Source organism: Ursus maritimus, unplaced genomic scaffold (genome assembly GCF_017311325.1).
Source record: "Ursus maritimus isolate PB19 unplaced genomic scaffold, ASM1731132v1 scaffold_32, whole genome shotgun sequence".
Lineage (NCBI taxonomy): Eukaryota > Metazoa > Chordata > Mammalia > Carnivora > Ursidae > Ursus > Ursus maritimus.
Genome location: NW_024425786.1, coordinates 28,628,940 through 28,652,938, shown reverse-complemented (window position 1 = coordinate 28,652,938; position 23,999 = coordinate 28,628,940). Strand labels below are relative to the sequence as shown.

At 49.6% G+C, this 23,999-nt stretch overlaps 2 protein-coding genes across 6 annotated transcripts; one reads left to right on the top strand and one right to left on the bottom strand.

The window, feature by feature from the left end:
* Nucleotides 1–210: 210 nt before the first annotated feature.
* CDCA8 (cell division cycle associated 8) lies at nucleotides 211–14,762 on the bottom strand. The gene is made up of 11 exons (XM_040619287.1): nucleotides 14,644–14,762; nucleotides 14,360–14,472; nucleotides 14,111–14,239; nucleotides 12,277–12,317; nucleotides 8,868–8,940; nucleotides 6,988–7,070; nucleotides 5,733–5,797; nucleotides 4,776–4,871; nucleotides 3,530–3,656; nucleotides 2,643–2,729; nucleotides 211–1,567 (listed from the first exon to the last, which is right to left on the bottom strand). Exons 2-11 carry the CDS (start codon nucleotides 14,454–14,456, stop codon nucleotides 1,523–1,525), a joined length of 843 nt encoding a protein of 280 aa, XP_040475221.1. The 5' UTR covers nucleotides 14,457–14,472; nucleotides 14,644–14,762; the 3' UTR covers nucleotides 211–1,522.
* A 127-nt stretch (nucleotides 14,763–14,889) lies between these two features.
* CUNH1orf109 (chromosome unknown C1orf109 homolog) lies at nucleotides 14,890–23,303 on the top strand. 5 transcript variants are annotated; one of them, XM_040619283.1, is made up of 5 exons: nucleotides 14,890–15,205; nucleotides 15,392–15,669; nucleotides 17,645–17,824; nucleotides 19,377–19,495; nucleotides 22,986–23,303. In XM_040619283.1, the coding sequence occupies exons 2-5, from the start codon at nucleotides 15,395–15,397 to the stop codon at nucleotides 23,045–23,047; spliced, it is 636 nt and encodes a 211-aa protein (XP_040475217.1). In that variant the 5' UTR covers nucleotides 14,890–15,205; nucleotides 15,392–15,394; the 3' UTR covers nucleotides 23,048–23,303. The 5 variants fall into 5 exon arrangements, with proteins under 5 accessions (XP_040475217.1, XP_040475220.1, XP_040475219.1 ...); XM_040619286.1 differs by having other exon boundaries at nucleotides 19,373–19,495; XM_040619285.1 differs by lacking the exon at nucleotides 22,986–23,303 and adding an exon at nucleotides 19,663–20,144 and having other exon boundaries at nucleotides 19,373–19,495.
* Nucleotides 23,304–23,999: the final 696 nt, after the last annotated feature.

Here is a 23,999-nt window from a genome sequence, read left to right as displayed (position 1 = left end):
CCGACTTGGGGTGGGTTACTTATGGCCTTCATGGTGGGGCGAGGGCCCCTTCTTCAGATATCACAGAGATTCTGTCTACGGGAGAGGTTTCCATATCTTCTAAGGAAAGCAGCTGCTCAGAGCCCCCCGCCTGGAGAGATTCAGCTCCCGGACAGCCTCTAGTCCAGGTAGCACAGCTTGGAGAGAACAGGCAGGCTGAATATCGATTAAAAACAAACCAACCCACAATTTATTGAAAACAGGTATCTTTCAGTAGCCCTAATTACAAGAGCTTCAAAGATGCCATTAATCAGGAACACAATATGCACGAAAGTCTCAGGAAAGGGAGAATAAAACAACTTGAAAAGGAATACAGCTGCAATAGGACTGAACTGCTAGAAGGGTCACAGAGCAAAGTGACATGGAGTAGAACACAGAGCCACACAGGAGAACACGGGGCCCTGGAGCCTGAGCTGGGAACTCCCAGTTCCTGTATTTTTGGACCACATCTCATGATTCATCGGGGCGGAGGCGTGGACTCTGAGTAACTAGCCGATGCCTGGAGCACAGGCCAAACACGTGGAATGAGGCCACGAGGCAGTGTACACCTGCCCCCCAATGACCCCATAAGTGGAAGTGCTCTCTGCAGTCTGTGGACCTGGCAGGGACCACTGACCACGGAGAACTCAGAGACAGTTTCCCTGCAGCTGGTCACATAAAACCCTAGACTAAGCTAAACCCTAGAATTCTCTTATCCAAATTCCTACCAACTAGAGAGGTAGAGGTGCCAGACATGGAAGCTGCCTCCAAACCAGTTTTTGGTCTTCGGTAAAGGGATCAATACAAACTGCGGATCCCCACGTCAGCTTGGAAAAAACTATTGGGCACAGCGGGTACAGGATCCCGAAGCCCCATTTAGTATGCACCACAGCGGAAAGCAGGGATGGGGGCTGGGCGGAGATGGCCTCTGCTGCGGCCACAGCTGGGACGCGTCCAGTTCTGCTGTCCTGCCCCCATTTGTATGGTTCCTTCCAGCTTTCTGGTTCTGCCCTCCCATGGCCCAGAGCTCTCCCTTCTCTGAGCCTAAAACTCCCAGCCTCAAGCGACACAGAGCAGAAATGCCAGACGCAGAGGGCTCTCTGATGAGGGGGAGCAGGCAGTCTTCCTGGGAACATGAGGGTCTCTCTCGTCACCTCCACTGGAGTTAAGGGCAGGACAGAGAGGATGCGGGGTTACAGGAGGCAGAAGGCGGCAGCTCTGAGAGCAGGAAGGAGAATTCTGCCAGGAGAACGACAGGAAATTTCGACTGCGTGGATGCAGCAGGCGGTTGGGCTGGGAGGTGTGAACAGCAAAGCTGTATCTAACCGATGGGGGAGCAGTGTGTCTCCCCGCTTTCCAAATTCTCCCAGAGGAACACCACTCCCTGCTCTGGAACTTCACACTCAGACAAACAACAAGCCTGTAGGGAAGAGGTCTCCTCAGGGTCCCGGAAGCGCCCGTTGAAGGTCCATCCTGTCAAGCTTGGCTTCTTGGAACAGCAGCCTCATTTGTGAGTCCGTATGCTGCTGCAGATCTGGGCAAGGCGGCTCTGCAAGGGAAAGAGGCAGGTCCCTGAGAGACGAGGGCGCTGGCCATGCTTGCCCGGTAGCCATTGATGAGTCTCCCCGGCTGACACTGGATTTGGGGTCGGCAGGTCAGAGGGAATCTCAGCCCTCTGTTCTCTGTTTCACAAACTAATGAACTGTTCTGAATCTCCACTTCTCATCTGAGCAAAGGAGTCAGATCAGAGCTCAGATGAGCCAGCAGGGCTATGGGTGCAGCCAGGAGGAAGAACGGCACTGGGTCTGGGTGGCTGGGTGTGTGTGGTCCTCGGCAGTGCGCCGTGTTCCCTGGATGTACCCGACACAGCCCCCCCAGAAGGGGGCGCCCGGGGCAGCCATGTGTGCACAGAGGGCTCCCACCCACCCCTCGAGAGGGTGCTGCTGACAGGACCACAGAGGCCCATCTGACCAAAGCTGAACCAATTTAATTTCCCTCCTGAGAATTTAAGGGGCAACAAGAAGCTGGACAGTCAGTGCTGGGCATGAGAGCAGCGAAGTCAGAGCTGGGACTGTGGCTGCCGGACGCTGTATGCAAGCCGGTATTGAAGGAGAACGAGCCGGACCCAGAGCCCCGTGGAGGAGGTTCTCTGCCGAGAGGGAGGGATGAAGGAGTGGCAGAGAAGTCATGCGTGGGCCTCAAAGCCAGATGCTACAGGAGCCCGCGCACCAGAACGGAGCCCTGTCAACTCCTCTCACGGACGCTCCAGAGGCCTGGCTGTTCCGCGCCTTGGTTCTGTGGGACTCCCCGAACAAGCCCCATGCCCCCGGAAGCTGCCCTTCCTGGCAGTCATCACGCCCTCGCACGCTGGCGCCAGGTGCCCAAATGAAGCAGAGTTTTGATTCTGCTGTGGAACTTTTGTGGCAGGCACCCCGGGACAGACTGAAAGGCAACATCAGTTCAGGGACAGAGGGCTGCTAGGGAAGTAGGACAGCTCGAATCCCTTGGGGGAAAGACGACACCACAGTGCTGAGGATGAAGCCCAGGCCGAAAAGACAATCCTAAGTACAGCTGAACTAAGCCAGCTGCGGACGCATCCTGTGGGGGAGGGTTACAAGACTCACGGAGAGTTTCCTGATATTTCCCAAGGCCTCTGGGTCCAGCTGCGCGATGTCCATCCTCTGCAAGTCACTAGCCAGTAATCGCATGCTCTGTGTGGAGAGCACAGTGCGTTCAGCTGCCAAGCCCCCTGGGGCAGGACTCTGCACCCAGGGCCCCAGGGGGCCCCTTGATATCCTGCACTTCGGGCAGAGAGGGGGCATGAGGGGAGGGTAAGGCAGTTAGGAGAGGTGTTTGCCCGGAGGAGATAACAACATGAGTGGTTCTCACTGGCCCGTGGCTGGCTCACCGGGGGACTAAGGGTGTGGCTGTTAGCTTAGAAATGCCTTGCAGACACATCGGAGATACACCTTCCTTCCCTCCCGGGAGGTGAGGTCCACAGCCTGTTCTATCCAGCTCAGGGCAACTGGGCTCAGCTCGCGTCAGAACCCCTCCAAGTTATCCACAGTGGGAGACAGCTCATGCTCCCCTTCCTAGAGCACACACCGTGATGTTGCCTTCCTCCGCGCTCCCTTTAGTGTCTCCCTTACTGCACGTGTCCCGTGACACCAGACTTGACTGTGAACCTATCTCGACTACTGAATGGCTGTCGTCTACACCTGGGGAATCCTGTCGTCTACACCTGGGGAATCCTTTCGTCTACACCTGGGGCCCGCCACATGGCAGGTGGGCAAATGTCAGCTGATGAACAAACAGAACACGGAGCTGGGCAAGGATCCCAGCCTGGGCCTCCAGCCTGGGTGAGAAAACTGGTTCTGAGTCCTGCAGAAATGTGCACATCAGGATCCATGCAACGCAGAGGACTGTGGGGGTGAGACGTGGGTGGTGGGCCAAGGAAAGACACGCCCAGGGAGCCGTGCATGGTGGCCCAGCCTCCCTGTGAGACGCTCACCTCTCCACCGCCCACGGGCACGGTGAGGAAGATCTCTCTGCTGTCGGCGAGAGGGCTGCCGTTCACGGAGATGTTGTAGATCCGCTCTCTGGCTGCCGGAGTGCGCAGGCCCGGGGTCTTGAAGACCCTGCGAAGTGGGAAGATCTCTGTCAAGAAGGCTTGGCAGAGTGAGTGACGCAAGGCGCCATGAGCTCCTCCAGCCCCCATCTGGCCTCAAGCTGTAGTTTTCAAATCCTGCATTTCTAAGAAGGCGAGTTCTAAATTTAGGGCAAAACGTCTCTTCAAACAGTAATGACTGCACACAGCTGGCGAAGGGAGCTTGTAATGATCAAACACGCATCTAGCCAAAGTCAGTTCTTATGCATGGGAATCTTAGGTCCCAGGCTCTGCGTGGGCACCAGTCATCCATCCACGGAGCCAGAAAGAAACTATGGCTAATGCACTTCCAAGAGTGGCCGAGCGCTTCCAGCAAGAGGGATTTTCCAGGGTCAGAAAAGGAGGATTCAGAGATTACAGCATTATATTAATTCCCAAATGAACTTTCTCAAGACGGTTAAAATCCTGCTACCTGCTTTTCTCTAAACGCCCTTTGCTTTATGCGCATGTGAAAAACCAGTTCAGGAGTGGGAAGAAGTCCTCCTCCCTCTCCTCACCCCAGAGACCCCGACTTTCAATTCCTTATGCCTTCTAGAAACATTCTCTGTACATAAACACAAACAGGATCATTTAGGACACGCTGTTCGGCAGCGTGCTCGGAGACGCCCGCGGTCACGCCGCTCCTCCCCCAGCACATACAGAACCGCTTCTTTATGGCCCCAGAGCATTTCCTACCCAGTTGACCAGCCCGGTGGAAGAGATCAGCTTCCAGCCTGGTCACGTTAGTCTCCCCGGTGCAACATGGTGCCTGTTCTCACTCTTACCAAGGGTACAGGACCGTACCTACCCATTTTTTAAAAATATTTTTATTGGTCAGAAACAGAAAAGGCCAAGGAAGAGTCACTAGAGGCCTACTAGTCCTCAGAGGCAGAATGGTCTCCTCTCATCAAATAAAGACTCATTTCGTCTCTGAAAACAGGTGAGCCCGCTCTCAGGGGAGAGGCAGACACTCGGAAGCCCGGACAGTTACCCTCTCCTCAGGGGGCTTCCCGAGCCAAGAAGTCAAGTGTTTTCCCACACGCCCTTCTTTGCTGACTGAGGTGAACTGGGGGGCTCCCACCCAGAGGCAGGCGCTGCCCCCTTTACTCACCTCGAGTCAAACCTGGGGGTCAGGCCTGGAGTTGGTTTCACCATAGACAACTCCAGCCGGCCCACAGCTGGGGTGACAGTGTTACAATGGCTTGACCTGCAGGTGAGAAGTGGCCATTAGGTGCACAGGTCACACGTGGAGGGCATTGACCATGTGGGTACGGCCCGAGCGCCTGACGTACACGAGTCATGCAGCCCTCCCAACAACCCGGACGCATGGCTGTGATACTCATTGACGGCTGCGGAGACTCGAGCAGACGGAGCATACCGAGTCACACAGCTTGGCCGAGGTCACACGGCCAGTCAGGGCGGAGCCAGAACGCTACCGGTAGGCAGTCAGCCTCCAGGGTCCGGCCTCTCCGTCAGGCTAACGGAACAGGAGGAAGGAGACAGCCTCTCCACCGCCTGCAGGGCCCTCAGCTGGAGCTCCTGTCCTCTTGCTAGACACCCGCCACTGCTCAAGGACAGTCTCCTTCACAGACACACATCCCGGCCACTACGTTCTCAGCTTCTTGAGATGTGGCCCCCATGCCCCATCTCAAATGGTTTAGCAGGGCCCAGCATAATTAGTTCAAGTCCATGGTGATTCTTTACTGACTAGGACCAGGAGGAACACTTCCAGAAACAACTACGGGTAGGTGACAGCCACTTTGTGACTGGCCATGGGGGAGCGCTGCACGTGGGCTGTCGGGCGAATGAACAAAATCTGCAGTACTTATGATAGGTGTCTGGTCCTCACTCTCCCTGGTGGCATTAAAACAAACAAAAGTGGGGGAGGACAGAGGACGTGGGCAGAACTGGAGCACGTTGTTGGGTCGGATCATTTCCAGAGGCCCCTCCAGCTTGGAGACTCCAGTTTTACTCGAGCACAAGCCACAAGAGCCCTTTCACCCGTCTCTGCCATGATGGATGGGGCTCTTCAATAACAAACACGCACGGATGCTGGGAAACCCGTCACCTTTTGCTTTTGCCTTTTCCTTGTATGGACTGGGTTCTCTTCTTGGATGGAGGACACCTTTTGACCTGGATTCACAATCGAATGACACTGTGGTTATAAAAAGCCCCAAAAATAAGGAAGTGAGGGAGGGTAAAGGGTAAGGAAAGGAGGGGAGGGGGATTAACTCCGGAAATATGAGTGGACGAATACGAGCTCTATCCCCCAGAAGAGGTGGCTTTTAAGTAATACGGAACGTGACCGACCGATCAAGGACGGACTTCCACCGCCTGGGTCCTCAAAGTAGAGGGTTTTGGCCAAGATTAAAGATAAATCTCTTTTAAACTGACTGCAGCCTGGCTGCCCCCCCCATGAAATGCTGCTGTGAAGGTCACTCAGGCTGTCCCTGCACAGGCTGCCCCATGAACTCCTCTTTCTAGCTTCCCTCCAGGCGCCTGTCCTCAGCCTCCCCCTGCACGCCCTCCCTGCACAACCTCATCGATGCCCACGCTGGGTCAGTGTGCCTCTCGATCTCCTACTCCTCCCCGAGCTCCAGGCTGAAATTTCAGAAAAGGATGGATCCCTCGACGCGTCAATTGGCACCCCGGCTGCTCGCCTTCACCCGAACCCAGCACCGCTCTCCCTCCTGTGGGCCGCCTTCCACGGATGAGGGCCGCCTAAGCTAGACAGCGTTCAGTCATCCTTGCTTCCTCCCCTTCTCTACCGGTCCTGCTCACATTTGTCAAAACCATCCCTCCTCTGTGTATAGGGTCAGGGCCTCAGTTTAAGAATTACAACAGCCTCCCAACTGATTTCTTTGTCTTCCCCTCTGCCATGTGTCATCACCATGCCCAACTTGATGAAATGGAAACTTCGGAGCTCGGCACACAAGGCCATTCATCGTCGGGCCCTCCTGTACGCAGATCGCCCACAGCTTACAGCCCTGTCATCCGCAACTGCTTCCTCTTCCTTAAATGGAACTTGAAGAACTTTCCTATCTCCTCCTGGGCTTCCCTTCCCTTTCTTCTCTAGCTAGTGAAATCTCCCTTGCTTTTAAAGGCCTGGGTGTACCCTAAGTGGGGGGGTAAAATTTGACAGCTTCTTCTTCTGCATTCTATGTGCTTTATACACACTTCCATGATCGCTTTTGTTATCAACCATTTAAGTGGGATCTTCTCTACTCAACAGTGAATTCCGGCGGGGGGGGGGGGCAAGAGGAGGTTAGGTATTTTTGTATTTCCCTGTCAGCCCCCAGCCCCAAACCCGATTGCCTGCTTACTCTTGCAGTTTGAAGATTCTTGTTCTTATTTTCTTCTTCTTCTTCTTCCACTATCATTTCATCCACTTTCATTATCTTTCGTGCTGTAAGAAACAGTTTTAACAAAGCGATCTTTCTCGTAGGAATAAACTTTCATGCATTTCCGTTTCTTAGACGAAAGAAAACGTATGCAATCTTAGGCTGTAATCAAGAAACAGACTCTGAATATAAACAAGAGGACTTTTTTTTTTTTTTTTAAAGAGGGTTTAGGCAGAGAAAACTAACCAGACTGGTTAACAAAGCCCACGTGATGCCCAGAGTTCCGGTGAGAGCGCGGACACTGGACTCAGCTAGACTTGAGCGTGAGGCCCGGTCCTGGCACTGCCCAGGTCATGGGGCTTTCACTGTGTTGCCTCAGTTTCCTCATCTGTAAGAGGGAGCAGTCACTTCATAGGGGTATTACGACACCTGGGATGTGTTCCACAAGAGCTGGGGCTTTGTTATTTTTGTTCCTGTTCCCAGACCCTAGAATTGTGCCCGTGTTTATTAAGTGTCTGCGGGATGAATGAACATAAAGCCCTTTGGACAGTACCGGACACATGTCATAACAAGTATTCTCTATTACAATAAAATATTATTATTTACATAGATTAGAACAAACTTGCTAAGCACCGCAGCTGTTTAGTGATGAAACTTAGTGCCTCACTGCTAAATATGTACAACCACGAGCCAGACCGTCTTGAGCAGGGATTCCAGAGAAAATTCAGGCCTCTGATCACGGGGCAGGGGGATCAGACCAGACAGCTTTTTACCTTCTGACAATTTAGTAAGTATAGTTATCTTTTTTCTTTTTTTTTTTTGAAGTAGCTTACAATGTAGTGAAGGCCAGTGGTCAGGGGGGCACAAAAACAATCTTTACTATTGGTTGACTTGGGTCCTGGTATGTCCGTTCCCAAGGGTGAAATCAGAAGACCCCTCCCCCACCACCTAAGCAAAACTTGTGGAACCCAGAAGAGAAACCAGTCTTACCTAAATGTGGAGCTAACTCAAAGTGAACTAACAGACGATAAATATGCAGCGGGGATCCCAGGAACACCTGAGTCCAATTATGTCATAATCTCCCCAAGGCGGCACTGGAACACGACCCCGGCAAAGGGCAAACCTCACGCTGTCCTCATGCCACAGGGCCATTCCGATGGGAAGCAAGATGGAATAAGAACTGGATAGTGTTTCTGGCCTTACCCAGTGGAGAAAGTGCCCTGGTTTGACCAGGGCAGCCCCAAAATCCAGGCCCTGGGTCAGCCTGTCCTCACAAGATGCGGGCGCACTGAGCTATGAAAGCTTAATGACAGTGACATAAGAGTCTGTAACAGAGCTCGCCCTGTCCTGAATCCACGCTCACTGGTGACAGCCGGGCTTCCCAAACATGTGCCCTCTAGGACAGCAATTCTCCAAGGGTGGGGCGTGCGTGAGGATTTTTCGCAGCAGGTCACTGAATCCAGGAACGTGGGATGGTGTTATGAAGATACCAGCCCTTTCACAATTCTCTCTCAACCCTTCTGATCACATGGGGGTGCCTCGCGGGTCTTACCAGGTCCCATAATGCCTCTCGGTCCTGCCAACCTCTTTCACTGGGGGAGCCAGCGGCAGTCATGGTTCCCACACAGCTTTCCCTCTCCTTCCACTCTCACTCTTGCTCCCACATTGGCCAGGAGTTTGCTCACTATTAGTCCCCCATACAATGAACTCAATGCAATGGCCAAAATCACATTATTGGGTTTGCAAGACCGAGGACCAGGCGTGAGAGGGAAGAGGCTCCACCACGGAGGCCTCTCTGAGCAGCCAGCCAACCACCCGGCCTCCACTCTCCCAGTTTCACAAGGGGTTTGGAAAGTACTCACTTTTGGCAGATTTCAAGGGTGTCTGAATAGCTTCTGCTGTTAGTCTGTTTATTTCTGTGATATCCAGGTCAGCCTGTGACAAACACAGCCAGAAAACACCAGGCACATCCCATCAAATATGGGGAATACATTAAGACTCAAAACAATTAATTTCAAAAACATTACTTAGTACAAAAGACTGTTACGTGGTAGTTGTAACATGATATAGCGAACGCCTATAAATGCACCATACAACCCAAGAGCTAAAACATTGCTGATTACTTGCTTCTAGCTCTGTATTCCTCCCTGTTCTACTTCCTGTCATCCCCCAGAGGTGACCACTGTCATTCCATTTGCTTAAAAGAAAGCGTGCACGCACTCGCGTTTGTTTTGACAAATGTGTCTGTGCTTAGACACTATTTTATTTGGTTTCGTTTCTGACCACTGTCTGTCGCTGTCCGTCTGTTCTCACTGCTGTGTAGCGTCCCGCTGTGTGACTCTATCATGAGGAATTTCTCCAATCTCCTGTCAACAGTCTTGTGCTACTCTAACCATCTACATGTGTCTGATGCGCGGGGCCAAGCTCTCTCTTGGCTGCGTACTCAGGCACGGAGCACTGGGGCGTTGTTCCGCCTTGCTATTACGCCAAATCATTTTCCAAAGTGGTTGCACTTGATTATGTCCCATTGGCAAACAATACAAATTGCTAATGACTCACGTTCTCTACACTTGGGCTGTACTAGATTTTTCTCTCTCTTTTTTCAAGTCTAGAGAGTCAATAAGGTTTTCTGTGGCACTCAGCAGGCCCTTCAAAAAGGCTTCTAGTCACCGCCATTCTAATCGAATGTGTTCCCAGTGGTGACTACCTATGTGAATGAGAATAGCCATGAGCAGGTAGGATTCTATGCCCTTCCTTGCAGGGCATGTGTAGATACCAGAAGAGTTGTTACAGACTAGGGATGACAGCTTTCATCTCCAGACTGGTACGGACTCCGTGGAGTGCTCAGAGAAGCATTCTGAGGCTGTCCAATCTCAGCAAGAAACAGCACTGTAGGAGATTAGTGAGGTCTGAAATGGTGGATGGAATAGTGGCCAACACTCTCTAGAAACAACTGGCATGTTGTGAAGGTATCAGTGCTGGCAGGCCACTGATTACCTCCATCCAGAAGAGTTAACAGGCCTAAGACTGATGTCCATAGAAGGGCCTGTTTGCAAGGCTGGGCTGGTGGCTTGCATGAGAACTTGGATTGCAGAGTTCCCACCATTCCCTGGTTAGAATGGCGCTCCAGGCCTAAGCTTTGTACAAACAACACGGCTTATGCTGCATACCTGCTTTCCTCCTGCAAGTCTGGCATTTCAGTAATGCTAGGCAGAAGATGCCTATGTGACCAGCCCGCAATAAAAGTCCTGGACATTGAGTCTCTAACAAGGTTTTCTGATAGACAACATTTCACATGTTTTGAATTAAGGTGTCCCATGTGACTTCGCTGGGAGAGGACTCTTGGGAGCTTGCGCCTGGTTTCCTCGGAACTTTGGCCCAAGCACCTTTTCCCTTTGTTTACTTTGCTTTATATCCTCCCACCCTAATAAATCATAGCCATGAATATGACTATATGCTAAACCCTGTGAGTCTTCCTGGAAGTAGTCTCGGGAGACCCCCACATACCTAATCATTATGAACTTTTGTACCAAAGTATCATTCCTTTCCTGAGTTCTAAATCATATTAGTTAAGGCTACAATTCTCTTGACTTCGTGGGATGACACTGGCTATTTCATATTACATTAGAAGCTCTGATTTGTAGTTCTGTATGTCTGATTAATTAAAAAGAGGGTGACTCATTAGCTAATAAGTATAATTCATCTCAGAGGTAAGTCTTTTGTTTTTTTTGTTTTCAAAGATTATATTTATTTATTTGAGAGAGAGAGAAGACAGAAGTAGTGAGAGAGCATGAGCAGGGAGGAGAAGGAGAAGTAGGCTCCCTGCTGAGCTGGGAGCCCGACATGGAGTTCCATCCCAACACCCCGGGATCATGACCTGAGCCGAAGGCAGACACTTAACCAACTGAGCCACCCAGGCGCCCCTAGGTAAGTCTTTTGAAACATTAGATCTGGGTGTGTGGAGGCAGGAACATATTACAAAGAAAGAGAAAGCCAGAACTAAGAATGTTTTACTAGCTCTTGATTTTATTTTTCAGTGATCCCCACTTCTCTCCTACAATATTCACCCCCAAACTCTCTGTCTTTTTCCTGATTGAACAACTGGCTCTGAAACACCTTTAACTTCTGAGGCCGGTGGAGATCTGCTATACAATGCTACTATGAACCCTTTGTAGTCAGGTCCCTTCAAACCCTGAGATTCCAAGAGATCCTAATGGCGCATAGAAAGATGTCGATTTTTGGGTTCACTCTGTAAATCTGATGAAGGTTATAATAAACATTCTCCCCAGAAAGATAACAAATGCACGCATGTACACACGTTGTTTATGTATGATTTTAGTGCCTAGGGTCTCTGTGAAGACCATTGCAGGACTAACTCCCAACACTGAACAACAGAACTTTCTGCAAGGTTAGAAATGCTCTAGTTCTGAGCTACCAATACGTAGCCACTAGTCACGTGTGGCTACTGACCGTTTGAAATGTGGCTAGTGTCCCGGAGGGACTGAAGTTTCAATTTTATTAATCTTAATTGATTAAAATAGCTACATGTGGCTGGTGGCTATTGTACTGGACGGCACAGATCTAAGATCCAAACTCTTTATTTTGCTTCCCCATCTTACTATCTTCAGTCCTGATACTGATGCTGGGATGAAGGCGATGACAGAGGGTGAGGAATCCTGAGAGTCCCAAATAAGAGCGTAGCTTCTACAGGGTGACATAATAAAACAACAGTCTCGGGGCACCTGGGTGGTGCTGTCGGGTGAGCGTCCAACTCTGATTTTGTCTCAGGTGGTGATCTTGGAGTTGTGAGTTTGAGCCCCGTGTCAGGCCCTGTGCTCAGTGTGGAGTCTGCTGGAGTTTTTCTTTCCCTCTGCCCCTCCATCCTTCTCTGTCTCTCTCACTCAAATAAATAAATCTTTATAATAAAATAAAATAGAAATAAAACAACAGTCTCTGACACCTAGCAGGCCAGGCCATTAGGTAATGACCCGGGGGTTTAGAGGGACTTGGGCTTGAGGCTTCTGCTTTGCTGGAGAGGTCAGGGCAGAGAGCTACAAGGAACCTGCCAAAAATAGAACGGCCTCCCTCTGTAGAACCTGACAATATTTGGGCTTCACGGACTCAGCGCTGACAACCATAATTTTTCAGTTGGCGCAAACAGGGTATGTCCCCTACGAAACCTCTTCCATAGTAAGCACCCACTGGTTGGATTTTGTGACAGGACTGAACTTAAAAACTAACCACAGTTCCAAAGTAGGACAGGTCACTTACTGTTGCTGCCTCTTCCAGCGCCTGTTTGTTTCCTCCAAGGGCTTTAAAAAGAACATTTTATTTAGTTACTATCAGATCTTCATGTTAAACCATCTTCCCTGATATAACCCGTTATCTGCCTAAAACTGGACCAGATTAAGCCCTGGCTTCAACCTTCAATGACCTTTACAACCTCGTTTAATTTTTCTCCACCCCTGACTGGCCGCCTTATCACACATTCTAGGGCCCACCACACCCAAGTCATTCCCCAAATGTGCCGCCGTCTCTCGTGACCCCGAGCCTCGGCACCTATTATTTCCTCTACCGGAAACGCTCCTCTGCGCCCCACAAATTTCTAATTCATCTTTCAAAACTCAGTTCAAATCCAAAAGTCTTTTTCTATCACAGCAGATTGTGGCGAAGTGCTACTCTGGCTGCCCACCCCCACCCTACCCGACAACTACTCAGAGCTGCCGAAGTGTCCGTGTCACCCCCCCGCCTTGAACTGAATTCCTCGAAGACAGTTCCGGGCCAAAACATGGCAGAGGGTAGCGTGTAGCCAATGTGTGTTGAACGAAGAGGTCTGTGCAAGTTGTAGATGTAGAATAAAGTTAGGTTAAGCCTCCTTCAGAAACTCCCATAACGTCCTGTAGAACTGTTAAGGATTCACGCTTTGCACCAGAATGCCTGGGTTTACATACGCTCTGTTACTAACTAGCTTATGAGACCTGGAGCAAAGTAACCAACCTTAATTGGTGCCTTAATTCTGTCATCTATAAAAAGGGGAGCAACGTTAACAATGAATACATTTGTTATGAAGATAAAAGTAGTTAACATATGAAATACGCGAAGCACAATACTTGTCTGGCTCAGGAACCGCTATATAAATGTACCTACTGACTACTACTCTTTCCCTTCTCTGGGACTTATGATTTTGACTATATAATAACGTGTGTATTTTTAAAACGACCCTCCTCTACTAACTTGTAAGCTCCCGAGGGTAGGCAACGTCTGTGTCATTTCCCAAAGCATTTTCAGCCCCGAGCATTTAGACTGAGATATGCTCAATGAATATTTGTAGAAACGTGCCAATAAAAGGGCAAGTCAAAGAATCGTTAAATATCTACTATTTGAAGAGAATGTGCATTTCTATTTGGGAAGGAGCCTACGTAATGTGTAACAATAAGGAAAACAGGAAAAGTAAGCATAACCCAGCAGAAAGGAAAGCCTCTTGCATGTCCTTGGACATTTAACAAGGGAGTGGAGAATAGGCTGCAATTTTTCTCTGGCCAGAAAAACTCGAGTCCTTGCACCTCACAGTTTCATTTTCTCATTTTTTAAATAGCCAGTTTCCATAAGATACCAAAAGCACTGCTTGGGGGTTATCCTCCCATCTGAGCTCTGGTAACAAACCAAGGTATTCATTTATTTGTTTTTAAATGACTGGGTAAAATATTAAAAGAGAGAGGAGAGAGGTTTTGTGACACATGAAATACACATGAAATTCACACAAAATTCACATTTCAGTGTGTCCATAAGTACATTTTAGGGGAACACAAACATGCCGGTTCATTACAGTTGTTTTGGACCTGTAACAGCTTGAGTTGAGTAGCTGCACCAGAGAACCCTCTGGCCCAGAAAGCCTAAAGTATTTACTATCTGCTCCTTTAGAGAAGACCTTCGCCTACCTGCGGACGTGGATGATGTTAAGTACTATGCAGAGAGGTAAATCTGGGAAGTGAGATGAGGAGCGAGGGAAGCCGGAAGGCTGCAATTTCCTAAAGTGATCATGCATACCTCACTCAGGTGACCACAGAGGCGCCCCAGAGCCTGGGGAAACGGGAGCAGCTCTTACCAAAGTAGTCAAGCCAGTTCATCTCACGCAGTGCCTTGGGGAGCCGCAAGATCTCGATGTTGTACAGATTATCCATCTCCTTGAGGAGGTTCTGCCTGTCCGACTGAATTTGCTTGGATCGTATTTGCACTGCGAGAGGGCAGAGCCGACAGAACACGGGTCACCGGCGGGTGAACGGGGCCTGGAACCCGCGCTGCCCGCACCCCAACCCGCCGGCACCCCGCGATCGCGCCGGGCTCCGCCCCCTACCTTCACGGTCGAAGTCCCGAAGAAAGGAAGCGAGCTTCCGGCTCCGTAACGAGTTGTTCTTGGCCACCCGACTGCCGCCCTTCCTAGCCGGAGCCATGGCGCTTGGGTGGAGGCTGCGGGGAGCGGGGGATGCGGCTACTAGGGGCGGGGTCAGCAGCCTAGGTCGCGGAGGGAGAGTAAGGGGGCCGCGGAGGAGAGGGAGAGGGCGGACGGGCGCCCCACGGGGCTAGTGGGGGGGCCCTGCCCTTGGAGACCCGACCATAAAGGAGGTGCGAGGCACGTACCTGCGGGTCACGCGACGAGTTGAGAAAACCCTCGCCGCTCCAGCTGAGGGGAGGGAGCAGCTCCGTGCCTAACCGGACGTGCGACCGCCGCCACCAAATTCAAACTGCCACAGGCTGACGAATGAGAAGTCGCCGTCTTAGGAGGGTCCCACAACATCCAATCACAAGGAAGCTCCGCGGCCAGGCCGCCCGTGCACACGTAGGACTACAGCACCCAGAAGGCACTGCGGTGGACGACATAGGTTCGCGACTCGGTAGCCGCGCCGGGGCATGCGCAGAGAGACCGCGGGCGCTTGCTGGCGGCCCTGGGTGGTCCTCAGAGTTTGATGGCGTTAGCTTCAGGTTTTCCGGCTGGTTTAGGGAAAGCGACCGGCAGTTTCCAGGACAGGAGACAAGATTCCGGCTCTGGAAGCACGGGTTCGGAGACAGCGCTTCGGCCCGGGGAATCCGCAGTCTGAAACCGGAGACTGCCCGAGCTGCGGGCGAACCTCCTCCAAGTGCTGGTCAGGAAACCCTTCCCGAGGTGGGAGACCAGGGCCCTGCCTCCGGAGCCCCTCTGAAGGTAAGATAACGCCTCGCGCCAGGACGTCTTGTCGGAAGGGATACACAGTGAGGAGACCCTGGTTTAGCGGGACTCACCTGCGCACGGAAATCACTGGGACCCGCTACTTCCCCTGCCGACTTGAGACCCTAATGCTTTTTTTTTTTTTTTTTTTCTCCTCCTTTCTGTTTTTGTTCATCTCGGGAGAAGATGACTCAAGACCAACCTTTGCTTGCTGTGCAGGAGGCCCTGAGGAAGTGCTTTCCCGTGGTGGAGGAGCAGCAGGGCCTGTGGCAGAGCAGTCTGAGGGACTGCCAGCCCCTCCTGGCCTCCCTCAGCAACCTGGCAGAGCAGCTGCAGGCGGCGCAGAATCTGCGGTTTGAGGATGTGCCTCCACTTCGGGCCTTCCCCGACTTGAAGGAGCGACTGAGGCGCAAGCAGCTGGCGGCTGGCGACACTGTCTTGGACAAGTTAGGGGAGAGGCTGTAAGAGTTCAGTGCCGTTCCTTCTTGGCAGAAAGATTGAAAAACTTGGTGTTTCATAAGTAGCTAGGATCGGTCAGAAGAGTGTTTTACCCTTTACTCGACAACATGGTATTTGGAGGTGTCTCAACCTTGCCTCCTTTCCATTTGTTGCAATGGGACCTCTCTTGTCAAGAAGTCATTTTATGGGGTACCTGGGTGGTGCAGTCAGTTGGGCTTCCGGTTCTTGGTTTTGGCTCAAGTCGTGATCTCAGGTTGTGAGATCAAGCCCCGTGTTGGGCTCTGCACTCAGTGCGGAGTCTGCTTGAGACTCTCCCTCTCTCAAATAAATAAATAAATAAATAAATCTTTTTTTTTTTTTTTAAGTCATTTTATGGCATTTCCCTTGTCGAATAAGGCATGGCAGTGTGGTCTCGGTAGAAGTTACAAAAGTGGAAAAGAAAAGCAATCAAAGTTTATTAGCCCTTCTCTATAGTCTTCTTTTGTCAAAAGCAGTGAGGAATTATACTTTAAACTCAACAGGTGCTAGAGCTAAGGGTTTTACATACATTCTCACATAAAATGTTTTCAATATCTCCGACTTAACCTCACTTAGTCCCACTTTGCTGGTGAGAAAAACAGAGGCTCAGATGGCCTGTGGTCGCACAGCTAGTAAATGGTAAAGCGGGGATTCTAACTCAAGTTTGCCTGACACCAAGGCCAGAGTCTTCATCCACCACTCTGTTCTGTACATTGGTGTTTCTGTGCCAGGCATAGTACATCTCTAAATCTTAGTGTGCCTATCATGAGACCTTCTATCTTAGAGTTGTAAGTATTGAGGATAGACAAGAGACACATAGACTCGTCTGTCTGTCTTTCTTTCTTTCTCTCTGACTTCTTTCTTTATTTATTTTAGAGAAAGAACACAAGTGGAGAAAGGGGCAGAGGGAGAGGGAGAGAGAATCTCAAGCAGACTCCTTGCTGAGCACAGAGCCCCATATGGGGCTCCATCTCATGACCCATGAGATCATGATCTGAGCCAAAATCGCAGGTCGAATGCTTAACCAACTGAGCCACCCAGGCGCCCCTCACATAGGCCTTTTCTTGACTAGAACAAAAGAAGTTTCTGGTGTATACAGTCTGTGCTGTAGACGAATGGGAAATGGTCAAATATGGGGATCTTCTGTGTAGTCATTTGTACAAAATAACTAACCACCTATGGGATGCCAAGTGCAAGGTGCTGGGAATATAAAAATGAACCAAACTTAGTGTTTTAGTTGATTAGAAGAGAGATAGTCGATTAAATTATGTTGCGGTGTGGTCTGAGGTAGTGAACTTTTATTTCAGTTGATGACATACTTGTGTGTGAGTATTGGGCTGTTATATTAAGTCTATTTTTTAATTGTAAATCAAAGCCGCACATTTTCAAAGCCACAATTGTAGGTTAGGGAATGCTTTGCCCTTTGGAAGGTTGTGGCCTTCTCGGTGGCCGGTTCCCTTGGAGTCACCGGTGGAATAATACCATCTTGACCGTGAGCAAGGCACTTCCTAAGCACCTTATAAGCATTATTGCATTTAATCTTCACAAGAACCCTTTCACTCATTCGTTCATCGGATGGGTGTTTGTCGTTCTATGTGCCAGTCTGAGTGTTCTCTGTTCTTAGGGTGTGCAGTGAGCATAACAGACCATTTTTATACACAATTGAGAGTAAGTAACTTTCCTAAGATCCGCAGGTAGTCTGTGTGCACCCAGAGCGGTTTTTCCCATTGGGGCATTTGGCAATATCCGGAGACATTACTGATCGTCACACCCTGGGGACGATGGGGGCGTGGCTTGCTTCTGTCATCTAGTGCGTAGAGGCCAAGGACGCTGCTCCGTGCCCTAAAATGCACAGGGCAACCCCCCACCACAGAGAACCATCCAGAGTGTGCTGAGGTTAAGGAACCCTGCCTCAGGCCTTTCTCATGATGTTGTCTAAGAGGAGCCGTTTTCCCGCAGAGCCGCCCTCCTCCAGGTGCGCGACACCGTCAGCAGGCACGTGGAGCAGGTGCTTGAGGTCTACGACCAGCGTGCGGGCTCGATTGGCGTCGATGCTGTCCTGCAGGCTTCAGCGGTGAGCCCCTCTGTGGCTGACATGTTGGAATGGTTGCAGGATATTGAGAGACATTATCGAGATTCGTATCCTTTGCGTACGTTTCAGACAAGCGTCCAGAGCTGCTTCGGGAAGTCTTTTTAGTTTCAGTTTTCACGAGATTACACGACTGTATAGTACGGGTCAGTCTCTGAACTTAGAGAAAAATAAAGGAGGGCAAGTGAGGGGAGAGGGTGGAGTTGTGATTTTAAATAGGGTGGTCGGGAGAGGCCTCCAGATAGTGACGTTTAAGAAGAGACCTAAAGGCGAGGGAGAGAACTAGGTGTTATGTGGGGGAAGCGTGTCCCAGGTAGAAGAAGCATCATGTGTAAAGGCCCTGAGGTGAGAGCATGCCTGATGTGTTCCGAAAATCGTGTGGATGCCAATGGGGCTAGACTAGAGTGGGGGGGGGGAGCCTAATAGGAGACATGGTCAGAGAGACAGGGCCAGACCTTGTAGGGCCTTGGAGGTCTTTGAAAGGATTTTGACTTTCGCTCTGAGTGAGATGGAAAGCTATTCAGAGGTTTTGAGAAGAGGAGTAACAGAATCAGCCTGTGTTTTTCACAGAGCTGTGGCCAACAGTACTGAGCACTGATTACGTGCCAGGTACTGTTCTAGAATGTCCACGTGGCCACTTGTCAGGTGCTTTGATTCTGTTTCCTGAGCACTTCTTGGAGTTTCTTTCTCTGTCCGCGCTGCCTCTTCCGTAGTTTCTTGCCTCTCACGTGGGCCCTTGGTCTGGCAGCCTCTTGACAGGTTTCTCTGTCTCCGGCCTTTTTGCATCTAAGCCATCTCCAGCTGGCGACCTCACTGCATCCTGAAGGCGTCTTCGTTCTGCCCATTGCGTACATCAGAGTTGCCAGCAGCTTCCATGGCTCACAGGCCAGAATCCCTACGTTGGTCTTCAGTGCTCTTTCTGTTCTGGTTCAACCTACCTTCTCAGCCACCTTTCCTACTGCTCTGCACGTGTTTCTTGGCGGCCAGATCGGAGGATTTACTCGGCCCTGAAACCAATCCATGCTTCCCCACTTCTGTGCCTTTGCCTGTGCTCTTCCAGCCGGCCGGAATCCCTCCTGCCCGCTCAGTGGGAGGTGTGCATCCTCTGAACTGCCCTGCAGTGTCCTCTTTGAATGTCACTGAAACTCTCTTTTCAGTCCCTGGTTCTTTCCTCACCATGGTGAGCTCCTAGGTTGTTGGGGCGGTGTTTCATCCTCCCACCCCGTAGCGCTGTGAGTGAAGAGGTGCTTGGTAAAGATGGGTGGCGCAGGTGAGTCCTGCTACCGGTAAATGGAATGATAGCCCCCCTTTCCCTCTTTGAGCTCCCCATAGCTCTCTCCAGGGCATTTTCCCCCTTCAGCATATTTCATTTGCCTTTTTTTTTTTTCTTTCAAGATTTTATTTATTTATTTGAGAGAACTCGATCACGAGCAGGTGGGAGGGGTAGCGGGAGAGGCAGACTTCCTACTGAGCAGGGAGCCTGATGCGGGACTGGATCCCAGAACCCCGGGATCATGACCTGAGTCAAAGGCAGACGCTTGGCCCACTCAGCCAGCCGGGCGCCCTCATCGGCTTTTTGAGCAGTCCTTAACTTCCAGGAAGTTACCTGAAGAGAAAGTACCTCCTGTCTTCCATCCAGTGGGGAGACTTGGCAAACATCCAAGCTTTGCCCAAGGCCTGGGACCAAATTTCAGAAGATGAACACCAAAGCCTCGTACAAGGTACTGGTTTTCATTTATTCCTTCATGTCTGTGTTCTCTCTGTGTGTCTCACTTTTTTGGTAGGATTACAGAGATGCCCTTGCAGTGCCCTGTATTTTTTATAAATCGGATATTTTGTGTTCTCTGGAGAGGTGATACGCCACAGTTTTTCTCTCTTCCTATTCCAGATACCTTGTTGAATGTTTCCTTCTTCCTGGAAGAGTAAGGAAGCCATGTGTTTACCAGCAAACTAGGGGGACACGGTTGAAGACTGACATTGGTGCTTTCTGGTGTGGTACCCTGCCACACTTGAAAAATCAGTGCTTAGAGCCTGAGGAGTGGCTTCTGATGCTGGCGCCTCTCCCTGTGACGTCACAGCTGAGGGCACAGGGGCCACCCCTTGCCCTTTCCTAAGCTCGGGAGTGGATGGAGGCGGAAAGAATGCAGGAAAGGCAGTGCAGGAGAACACTGGGGCAGGAGCCACCGCCACAGAAGTGGTAGGGAAGGAGAGGGCAGGGGAGGGAGTGTGGCACCAACCTCGGCATCATCCAATGCCCAGAACTTGTTGGACACCCAGCCCTGTTCTGTGTATTTGTGTCAGTACCTGATTCCTTGATGGAAGATGATTTTTCTTGATGATTTAAAGAAATAAAGGTGATGATAGAAAACAGTACAGATCTTCTTCAGCTTATAGTGGGGTTACATCCCGATAATCCCATCATAAATTGAAAATATCGTAAGTCAAAAAGGCATTAATACACCTGACCTACCAAACATTAGTCTAGCCTACCTTAGTGTGCCCAGAACACTCACATTAGCCTGCAGTCGGGCAAAATCATCTAGCACAAGGCGTGTTTTACAGTGAAGTGTTGACCATCTCATGGCATTGATTGCTTGAAACACAGAAGGGCTGTGTGAGTTGTTCACCCTCGTGATCTGGGGGCTGACTGAGCCGTGGTGCCTTTGCTGCCGCCGCCCAGCATCTCCGCGTGTTGCCAGCCCAGGGAGAGACCCACGTTCCAAATGTGAAGTACGGTTTCTGGTCGACACGTATTGCTTTTTGCACCGTGGAAAGAGCTGAGAAATCCCAAGTGGAACCATCAGAGGTGAGGGCCTGCGTCACTGTCTTCCAACTGCGGTGGCGCCAAACCGTCAAGAACGTCCGTTTCCAGAGCCCACCACGAGGGGGCGGTGATGCAGCATGTATACGCGCGAGCTTTGTCTCGGGGGAGTGTTCTCTCTTCCCCCTCCGTCTGGGAGTAAGTGCCTGGAGATAGCGAGACGGCGGAAATGACAGCGGTTTCGACCAAAGCTGGTGCCTGGTTTGCCACGTTCCTCTGATCTGGGAGTAGCTGCCGGGTGGGGGAAGACCGCCCCGAATCAGGCCTTCATCTGTGAAATGGTCGGGCGCTTCCAGACTTGTCAGCTTTGGGCACCGTGGAAAAAACTGGGTCACTGGATGTAAAGAGGCTTAATACAAAGTACAGGTATTTTTAAAATGAAGATGACTTTTTTCTTACTATAAAAGTGATATATATGCTTTTTAAAAAGTCCTAGGAAATTTGTAGAAAAAAAATGTAAGTGTGGAAGAGCATGAAGCAAGCTCCATCAGATCCTTTGATATCTGCCCTCTCAGTGTCCACAGTCACAAATTAAACCCAACTATATAGTATCATCGGTACATACTGTTAATAATCTGTTCAAAAATACATAGTTTGGCCATCTTTTCATATCTGTAAACATAGCTTAATGCAATTATAGTAGATACCGTTACACACATATCCCATTTTATGAATGTAGTAGAGCTTTTATTTTTCTAGACTTTCATGTGTTTCTACCTATCAAGATCATACATGGTGATTGTGAGAAACCGACGTATTACGAAAAGTGAGAATGCACAGTGTCTACTGTCTTTAACAGTATGGTAGATATTCTTCCGGGAATTAAAAAAAATGTATCACATACATAATAATTGTAAATGAAACTTAAAAACGTTTGGGTATCAGGCCTTATGATGTGCTCTGGGGCAGAGGAAGGAGATCCCTAGAAAGGTTTATGGCTCAACCAGGGAAAGATTTAAGTCAGTATCTCTTAAGTTTTAATGTGTATAGAAATCACTGGGCTCTTGTTAAATTTTAGATTCTGACTCTATAGGCCTGGGGTGGCAGCGCCCTAGATTCCGGATTTCTCACAAGGTCTCAGGTACTCTTGATGCTGATGATCCAGGGACCAGACTGAATTGAAGAGACTTAAATTGTAAAACAATAATAAAAGTGTTTTGGGTTGGAGGATGGACAAAATAGGTGAAAGGGAGTTAAGCGTACAAACCTCCAGTTACAAAATAAGTTATGGCGAGGTAAAAAAAAAAAAAAAAAGTGTTATATTTGACATTAAACAGAAGAGGGGCACCTGGGTGGCTCAGTTGGTTAAGCAACTGCCTTCGGCTCAGGTCATGATCCTGTGGTCATGGGATCGAGTCCTGCATCCAGCTCTTTGCTTAGCAGGGAGCCTTCTCCCTCTCCCTCTGTTGCGCCCCCTGCTTGTGCTCTCTCACTCTCTGACAAATAAATAAATAAAATCTTTTTTAAAAAAAGAAAGAGGCAATAATTAACTGCTTGTCGGAATACTTCATAGTGATTGACATGTGAATTAGGACTTGGGAATGGAGAGGAGCACAGGGCGTTCCGTGCCGAGGGGACTGTCTAATAAGCAAAGGCAGTGTTTGAGAAAGATTGGAATCCAGCATGGATCAAAGTTTGCTGTGTACCAGGCATTGTGCTTGTTGCTTTTATCTCCTGGAACTGGCAAATAGTAGTAGTTCCACTGAGCAAGTCACTAGGGTTCATAGAGAGATGGAGGAACGGCTCCATAGGGTGCACTGGAGCCCAGTTGTGAAGAGCCCGGAATGCCTGGCTTGAGAGTCTGCAAGTGGGAGTCGCTTCTGTGTGTGTGTGTGTGTGTGTGTGTGTGTGTGTGTATGGTACAGAGGTCTTTAAATCCTGACCATAGATACAAGTATTTTACAGTGCTTCATAATAACTATGTATTACTTAAGTATCACTGTTTTTATTTTGTTCCTTATCTTTTTTACTATTAAAATGCTATCTTTTTCATTGTCCTTTATAAATTTAAAATAAATTTATCTTTTGAATAAGTCACACATTCACATTGTGCAAAATTCAAAGAGTACAAGAGCATTCAGTGAAAAGTTCTCCTCTCCCAGTTACTCACTTCCTTCCCTGGAGGCAACCAGCGTGAAATGTCTGATGCATTCTTCCAAAAATATTCTTTGCCCATATCCGCACAGTGGTTGGTAGCCTCTGAAATAGCCCCCAAGGGGTCCACCTCTGGTATTCATGTCCTTATGTACTCTCCTCCCCTTCAGTGTGGGCTGGGCTTACAGATTTGCTTCTATGAACAGAACACTGCAGAAGTAGTGGGGTGCTACTTCTGAAACTAACTGATAAAAAAACCCTGCAGCTTCCAACTTGGGTCCATCGTTCACTCTCAGGTCTCTCGCCCTCGGAGAGGTCAGCTGGTGCTTCAAGGCAGCCCCATGGTGTGCTCATGTGAAAGACAGAAGCCAGCCGGCAACCACGTGACTGAGCTTGGAAGAAGATCCCCAACGGCCCCCCTCCTGCCCAGTTGAGCCTTCAGTTGAGACCACAGCCCCAGCTAACGGCTCAACTACAACTTCATGTGGACCTCAGACAAAGGCAACCAGCTAAGCTGTGTGCGGATTCCTGACCCATGGAAACATTAATATTGGTTTTAAATCATTAAGTTTTGGGGTAATTTGTCCCACAGCAATAGATAACTAATACAACAAGCAAACGGGTTTTTGTGTTTTCTCCCTAATTTTGTACAAATAGCATGCTACAGACTCAGCTTTGCACCTTTTTTTCTTATTACTGTATCTTAGAGATCATTCTACGTGAATACGTAAAGAGCTTCCTTAACTTTTTCTAAAACAGTTGCATATTTTTCTGTTGTTTGGGTATACCATGGTTTATTTAATGAGCCCCTTACTGATGGACGTTAGGTTTCCAAAGGCTTAGTGTCTTACAGGTTTCCACAACCTTCCTGTACTCCCACCGCCATTCATTATACCTGTTTTCCCTGGAATTTTTCAGTTAGCTAATCATCCCCTACCTGTTCACCCATTGAAGAAAGAACTCTTGGTATTTTTACTGGATTCATGTTTATAAAGTAAGGAGAATCCTCATAGTGGGAATAATTCCAGTGCTCCTTTTTCGTTAAAGATTTTATGTATTTATTAGAGAGCAAGCGAGCTCACAACCCTGAGGTCATGACGTGAACCGAAATCAAGAGTCAGACGCTCAGCCAGCTGAGCCGCCCAGGCGCCCCCACCAAGCTCCTTCATAAGCATATCGTAGCTTATGGGCTGAGATGTTAGATATGAGCTCTTTTCTGTTTGCCTCAGTTGGGTAAATAGACTCTTGGTTGTCAGAACCCCTTTCCTGCCAATGAGACAATCTGTTGGGATGAAATGAAGAATTTAGGT